Source organism: Etheostoma cragini, chromosome 18 (assembly GCF_013103735.1).
Source record: "Etheostoma cragini isolate CJK2018 chromosome 18, CSU_Ecrag_1.0, whole genome shotgun sequence".
Classification (NCBI taxonomy): Eukaryota; Metazoa; Chordata; class Actinopteri; order Perciformes; family Percidae; genus Etheostoma; species Etheostoma cragini.
In genome coordinates this window covers 8920540-8928314 of record NC_048424.1, presented here as the reverse complement: position 1 = coordinate 8928314, position 7775 = coordinate 8920540, and the positions used below count along the sequence as shown (strand labels likewise).

The following is a 7775-nucleotide window of genomic DNA, read 5'->3' as shown; positions in this document are numbered from 1 at the left end:
AAGTAATGTTTGTGCTAAGTATTCTTCCAGTGGCCCAGTTTCCTAAAACCTCAGTTTCAGGAGAGAACGCATTTTTTGGACAACCACACCATAATTTCTTATGTGCACATTAAAAACAATCTCCAACCCTAGTTTATAGTATCTGCTGTTGATGGAGAGAGATAGAAAAGCTTGTGTTGCTCTATTAATACATCTGTTATGGGATATTTCACTAAAGGTGGAAAATCCTTCAGTCAGCCAACATTTTAACAACCAATAAACTTGTTACTTTTTAATTTTTCTTCATGTAATTTTGTCTCAAAGAATTACTGTAGATAAATTTACATTTCGTTATAGTCAAATGAAATCTCTTTACAGGCAATCATTTCCCACATCCACAACAAAACCCTTTACAGACTCACATCTCCCCACCCCTCCTACATACACTGCTCTCCGGACACACCGCTGCTATTCAACACCAGGCAAAAAGGTGGGTGTGCTGTCACAAGGTCAGAGCTGCAGGGTCAGGAGAGATGTACGTGGGCGTGGAGGAGTCTTGACTTGCCTCAGCTAACCTGATTGCCGTGTCCAATCATGCTCTGTAATCTAATATGGGAGCACATAGAAACAATGCAATAGGTTTGTAGTCTGTCTCTCTAATATGCCAACTCAGTCCATTCCACCATGTCGGGAATTTAGAGTCATGCCAAGAATACCAGAACCAAGCAATTTCAGCTAGATAATAAACTGAAAAGACTGAATGCAGACAGCGGATAACAATCAGCTGTTGTTGACTCCCATGACCCAGAACCTTGGACATAGCAGCTTGGGATGTTGCAGTTTTAATTTTAGTTTTTATTGCAACCATTTCTGTGCAAACTTAAAAATTTTAAGGGTTAAAAATGCTTCTTGTGCATCCGAAATGTGACCTGATGAGACAATAAAAAGGTAATCGAGACCTGATAACGCACAAGATAATGCAAGAATGTTATGAGGCAGTTTCACATGTGGTTTATTCTTCCCGTAAAAGGTGGCTGACCTAAATAAACAAGAGCCAAAAAAAAAAAAGCTTTATCCATGCCAGAAATGTGTCCTGTCATCTGACCAGCCTACAATTAAGAAGAGTAATAGCTATCATAGTTGGATTTAAAGAGAATTTAGGTATTTTGGCAGTGTAAAATAGCAAAGTCCTTTGGCAAAAAGCCGTTCCTCCCACTTGTGCACAGCGATGAAAACAACATCCGTTTGTCCTGTGGTCAGGGCTCCATTTACTCAGCTGTCTAGCCAGCTGCTGGAACAGAGTTCACAAAGCATTTGGACCTTGTATTACAGACAGACACTAGGAGCTTGATGCTCCATACAACATTATAAAGTTATGTCCTGTTATAATACGTGCAACTTAACGCTGTGTGGGGTAAAAGCCTTTACTTTCATAAAATAGACATTGGATGTGCACTGCCACCTAGTGGTTTACAGTATGGAGTCAATGACAGAGAAAAATTTTGTGTTGGCAGAAGTAAAATGTGAAGAAAAAATGTATTTACAATATGTAATGAGAATAAGTTTTATTGAAAATAAAAAATATTAAAAATAGATTACTCCAGCTTAATTTCAGATGAGACAGGTTAAGGTCCTGATTCATACAGCCTCTACCTAAAATAACCCTTTATTTGCAAGATTTAAAGTCGATCACACATTGCTTATGAGGTTTTATGAGGAACACACAATCAAGTCCTGTGAGAAACACAAAAACACGTTATTCCCTCTTTATATTTGTTTCTGAAAATGTCCCAGAGGCCATTTGAAGAGAGGGGAAAAAAAACAGGCTGCCAGAAAGCTAGGAGAGTCTTGCGGTTCAACCAGCTGTAGCATCAAAGCCTGCACACAGAAAGGTTGTTCAGAGTACCTCATGTTTCCCAGGAGAGGTCGTCCTGTTTTAGGCCGTTTCTGAATTTCTGGGTCTCTCTAAGAAGCTGCAGGTTGTTGTGAGTGATCCCCCCTTTCTTTCCTTTCTTCTTAGCCCTAACAAGAGAGGGAACAGGTGGCTTGATGCCACTCGACTTCTTGGCTGTGTGTTCCTCAGCACATGGCTGACTCTGGTTCCATTTATGGACCTGTGCAAAAGCCAAAAAGACAGAAAACATAAGACATCTACACAATTTGGGACTAACTGACACTATTAACAGACACTGGACACACTTACATTTCTGTTGGCATACAACACTTTCACACATCTACTAAGCCTGCCTCTGCATTGTACTGAGCTATGGTTCACATACCATCTGCTGGTGTTTGCGGAGCTTAGTGATCTGAGCTCCCTTCTCCTCCATCCTAACGACCAACCTCTCCAGTTCTCTCTGCAGGTCTCGCCTCTGCTCGTGATGTTGGGTTTCATCTATCTGATGCGCCAACTCTTGATGTTCACTGAAAAGAAGAAGAAAAAAAAAACACAGAAAGACACACAGAGATTTACTAAATGTGTAAAACAAAAACTCATCCAAAACAATAGAAAAAGCTCACTCACAAGCTCATTTGTCCTAGTTCATCCTGCAGAGCCAAGAGCAGGTCGGACAGCGAGCCCAGCGGCTGATCTGCTCGGTCGGGCTCCTTGTCAGGGTTGTGAAAAGTGGTGGAAGATGGAGCAAAATCCCTTTGGATGTTTTTTTTGGCTGCACAACCAGACCTGTGCAGAGCGCTCACTCGTTCACACAGCTGGGGCTGATGGTGCTTCATCATGTGAAGTATACCTTGTATGTTAGCGTGGAGCGAATGGCTTGGGCTTGTTGACTGTGACAGGTAGGGAAAATCAAAAGGAATCAACAAAAAGGAAAAGTTAATACCACATGTTTTGAGAGATATTGCTGACTTACCGTTCCTGCCACAAAGGGCATTTTTGTGTGCCTTGGGCCGCTTGGTGAGGCCACCTCATTCTGTCTTGAGGTTTTCTAAAAGGTAGAAGACAGCTGTTATCAACTCATCATCACCCATCAACTAAATACAGGCAGGTATTTAGCTTAATCAGTAAGAAAAACACCTTGGTGGTCTTGTTTGTTTTCTTCTTTGGCTTTGTTTCTTCAGTAATTGGCTCGGACAATCGGAAGTTGATTTCCAACTCCTTCTGCAGCTGTGGACATGGCAATAATAGCGTGGTTAAAGTCAGTCTTACTTTCAAGATTCTTTACTGGCATTTTACCATTATTAGACATTGAGTTTTATGTAACCTTTTTTCAAAATTTTGATTAAATACAAAGTGAAAACATGGATTTTTGTGTCATTGTTGAGATGATCAAAAACAGTGTAGTGTGTATGGACTGACCTCTTCTGCTTTCTCCTGCACAAGTTTACGTTCATGCTCTTCTTTCAGTAGTTTTTGCTCCAGAATGGCAAGTTTTGTCTGAAAGCAAAATTGCATTGAAATGATCGTATCATTCACTTTGGGCAGATGATAGACTTTGTTAAATTATAGTAAATTACCTCTGCACGAGTTTGAGTCTTACTCAATTTGAGACACTCTGATTCAAGTTTCTCCAGCTTCTCCTGCTGAGGTTGGGTGTTTGAGCTACTTGGCTGCTGTTTTGGTAACAAAGCCTAGTGTGGAGGTAAACAGAGAATATATTGCAGTTTAGTAACATACATTTATGCCACTTACAGTACCTCCAAAACTAGGAAGTAGTGGAATGTTTCCCAGAAAATAATTTCTATATATAATAGTAGGAGTATAGTCTTGTAGGGTCTACATGTAAAGAGAGATTTGTTCATGAATTTTGCAGCATTTTGGACTACCTGATTCTCCATGAGAACTTTCCTCTCCTTCTTGGCATTTTCAACCATCTTCCTCATGTAGTCCAGCTGCTTCTCAAGAACCTTACAGCGAGACTCTGCAGACTGCAGCTTTGAGTCCAGCTCTGTTATCATAAACACGGATACAACAATCAACAAAAAATCTAGAGAAAAAACTGGTGCATTGGCTTCTCCCTTTGGACACTTCATCACATACCTTTCCTGCTATGCTTATCTGTCTCAGGCAGGCTGGCAGCTGGTTGACTGGGCACCGTGTAAGATGCTGTGACCTGTTGATGCCTCTGAGCATCATGGGAGAACTGACTATAGCTCTTTTCCGCTTGCTTCCTTTCCAGCTCCAATCGTCTGATTTTCTCCTGGAGGGTCTTCAGTGCATCAACAACAGCTGAAGAGGAATTAAAGGAGAATTCCGTCCAATTTTTATGTTAATCTTGATTGCTATACATTTGCCTGAATCAGTGCAGGGTTACACTGAGTAGCTGCAGCTACGTCTACAAGCTTCCACTGAGCTAAAACGCAATTTTACAATGCAATTAATGCACAATGCAATTAATATGTCTGAACAACCTGAACAGGGCCCTTGCGTAACATCAAGATGCGTTTTCAAGTCAGACATTGTTTTAATTCACCTACTCTGTCTTATGTCTGCATATTTATAGCGTTCAAGATTAACATGAAAATTGGCCAGAATTCTTCTTTAAAAGAACGTAAAAGCATTCCTAATAATTCCAGCAGAAGGTGGCCGTAAAAAACTTTACGTAAGACAAAAGTTTGAAATCATGGGTGCATACCTGTGCTGTCAATATTAAGTTTGGGTTGAGACACCCGAGGGCTGGTCATCCGCGGCTCCATGTTGATGGATGAGTGGGTAGGGAACTCCAGCTGTCTTGCCATTGCTATCCGGTCTGGAGGCCGGTAATAGCTCCCAATGTAGCTGTTTTTGGAGGGTGAGTCTAAAGTCTACTGACAAAAAGGAGATGGTTGCTTTAATTAACTTTTGTTTTTAGACACTGTGAGGTTGCAACTCATGCGTATTATCGATTAAATGTTTAGTCGATACAGTTAAAAATATATATTAATAAGAAAAAACGTCCCCACAGCCCAAAGGTGAGGGCTTCAAACGGGTTGTTTTGTTTGACTGACTAACTAACTAGCCCAATACAAATAATAATTATTCAATTTACAATTCTTAGCTAGCTAGCTTAATAACATTTGTGGAGCTGGTAACGTTACTGTCAAATTCAGTATACCTCCTGTGTAAAAGACTTAACGCTAAATTATTAACGTTAACTATGCAATTGCTATTGGTAAACTATCTGACTATCAACTAGCTACTGTAACGTTACACCAACTTTCTGCATCAAGAAGGGTCTTTTCCAAACAAGTCCAACGTTTTGCTCTTTAGTTAAAGCTTTAGGAATTTAAACATTGCTAACGTTACGCTATCGAAAACAACCCGTTTATTTAACGTTAGAAATAACGTTGACATAATTGGTTATCTTAGCACAAAACAGCAACGCCTTTTGCAACCGTCCTCGCGTAAGTTACTGTAGATAAAGGTGAATAAGAAAACCAGTTGAAAAGCATCTTCAGATAACCTAACTAGCAGCTAACGACAATTTAGCAAAAGTAAACATTGCTAAAGCTTAGCTAGCTAGCTATCGTAATTTGCCACATTTGTAACTAACGGCTGCATTGCGAACGTTACCTGATCGTTATAAGTCTCCATTTGTGATACTGAAGTTGATACTCGCTTCGAAACAAATCATATGTTTGTCTGTAATATTATGAGTCTGCTGTTTTAATGTAGCTAATATTAGCTAACGGATTTCTTGGAGCCTGTTACTAGTCCGGCCTTTTTAAATTTCCCTCCTCTTCGCCATCCGCTCTCAGCACAGTGGTTCCGCCTGCGCACTGTTTCCTCCTCCCCCTCCATAGTGTTCCAGACTTGTCAGTGTATTAATAACCTATGCTCATTGTTTCAACAAATTCTTAAATCTGATAAAGGTTCTGTGACCAACTGACACTTGTATAAACTTTAGATAGAAGGAAAAAGTGAAATTGATCAGAATAGTAGCCAAAAACAATCTAGGCCTACACACATTTTAACAAGATAAAATTTAAATGTAACTCTTGAATAATTAATAACATCCAGATTACACGTTCAAAGGATTCGTATTCTATACAAGTGTAGCCTACATGTTGGCAAGCTGGTTACTTCTCATAATAATGCTTTCAAAAGGGATGTGTTTTACATTAAGTTCAGTGAATGCTCACTGTTTGTAATGTGCTCACCCTTCAAGAAAATCTACTAAAATGTGCAGCAGGGCTACAGCAGGAGTTAAGAAATGTTAAGGGTCACAAGTCCTACATGCAGCTTTTATGGACTGAAAATATTTTGCCTGGTTTGGTTAGAATTATGACTAAGTAGTAGGCATTTAGATATTTATAGTGTGATAATTTCCAGATAAATTGCGGAAAATTTAACTAAAGGCAACAGTTTTAGAATATAACTTTTTTTTAAATAATTTGTGTGTGTAAGTGAAGAAAAAGCCCCCCGCCCCCCCCCAAAAAAAAAGAAATTGACAGGAAAAGTGGTTTCTTGAAATAACCACACACATCGCCATTTTTTGATCACTTAGGGGTTAGTAAAGTGTCTTTAGCCAGTAAGTCAATCAATCAGCCTGTAAACATTTGCACAGCAGTATGCAAATAGCATGCTGCAGCTAAAGGCAACATGCCTACAGTGGGGCAGCTGTGCTGCACTGAAAGAAAGGAAACAGGCTATTTTCTATAAAACCTGCATTGGTATTTGTGTTTCTTCTGCAGATTTTGACATCTTATTTAGATTTAGTTTTTTTTCTTCTCATTTTGCAAAACACCTTTTTTTCCCCCCACATCAGACTTGTATTGGCCCACATGGCACATCATAATTCAATTTCAGAATCAGAATCAGCTTTATTTGCCAGGTATGAGAAAACACATGAGACATTTTTCTTTGGATCATCATTGCTCACAATGCGCTGACACATCCAAAACAAACCACAAAACAAAACAAACAATGTATACACTCTAATACATACACACTCTAAACAGAAACAATAGAGCAATTAAGATGAATTTTAACTTCTTTCAGACAATTTCACATGTTGACATTGATAGTCGTGTGCTGTATTGTTTAATTGGTATTGACCGTTTCTGTGGGAAGTTTGGCAGTTTATTTAAATAATAAGGTCGTTTAAAGCGAATCAAATGGAAATGTAGGCTACTACATCTTCATCTCTCCTCGGCCAGTCTTAGCTATTTCTGATAAACAAGAGAAGGGTGGGGGCTACTGCCCATGGAGTGTATAACGGGAATTGTAGTTCTTAAAACATACCCTCCAGAGCACAAACCGAACGAAGAGAATTCAACTCCCATAAAACCTTCCCCCGCGAGCATGGCAACTGCCCTGCAACAAATCATTTGTCAGAATCCACACGGCACCGCCCAATAATGCCCAGGGACTCCTCTCACTGGCCGGTTCCTTCTGCCAATCATATGTTTACCATCAAATTGTTGCCTCCTATCTTTTCAACTCTGGGACTGACGTTACTGGACAGTGCTGTGGAAAGGCGTCCCGTGGCAGAAGACTTGCACTAGAGAATGTGCATAAAGTGAGTATTTCAGAATGACACTCTTTGTTTTTGGTCCACAGCAAGAGGTTTTTGGGTAACAATGTTGTTTTGACCGTGGTTGTGTTGTACTTTATTTGTGTCTTTGTTAACGGGCAGCTTGAAAGCCTTGACACGAAGGAAGCCAGGGATTGATGGACTCACTGACTATACTGACCACTTGCGTGTATATTTTCAGTCATGATATGTCTAAAATTTAGATTATGAAGTCCTTAACCATAAACCAGCGTGGGTTCATTATCGTTTGCAAAAGATATTTGGCAGATTCTGTTATCTTGAGACGTCAGTGCCATTCTCAGTAGGTTAACCAGGCTTTTTTCT

The 7775-nt window shown here is 39.8% G+C and overlaps 2 protein-coding genes across 4 annotated transcripts in view; one reads left to right on the top strand and one right to left on the bottom strand.

Moving 5' to 3' along the window:
• Positions 1–329: 329 nt before the first annotated feature.
• cep57l1 (centrosomal protein 57, like 1) lies at positions 330–5752 on the bottom strand. Of its 2 annotated transcripts, XM_034900400.1 has the most exons (12): positions 5489–5752; positions 4572–4740; positions 3977–4165; positions 3763–3884; positions 3454–3567; positions 3296–3373; positions 3014–3103; positions 2850–2924; positions 2504–2766; positions 2259–2403; positions 1979–2093; positions 330–585 (listed from the first exon to the last, which is right to left on the bottom strand). In XM_034900400.1, the coding sequence occupies exons 1-12, from the start codon at positions 5507–5509 to the stop codon at positions 572–574; spliced, it is 1395 nt and encodes a 464-aa protein (XP_034756291.1). In that variant the 5' UTR covers positions 5510–5752; the 3' UTR covers positions 330–571. The 2 variants fall into 2 exon arrangements, with proteins under 2 accessions (XP_034756291.1, XP_034756290.1); XM_034900399.1 differs by lacking the exon at positions 330–585 and having other exon boundaries at positions 1528–2093.
• A 1572-nt stretch (positions 5753–7324) lies between these two features.
• sesn1 (sestrin 1) overlaps positions 7325–7775 on the top strand; it is a 47302-nt gene continuing 46851 nt past the window's right edge. The window contains exon 1 of one of the 2 annotated variants that reach the window (XM_034900396.1): positions 7325–7436. The gene's annotated coding sequence lies outside the window, so the exon portion shown is untranslated. The remainder of the gene's footprint in view (positions 7437–7775) is intronic. The other variant, XM_034900397.1, reaches the window with a different exon arrangement.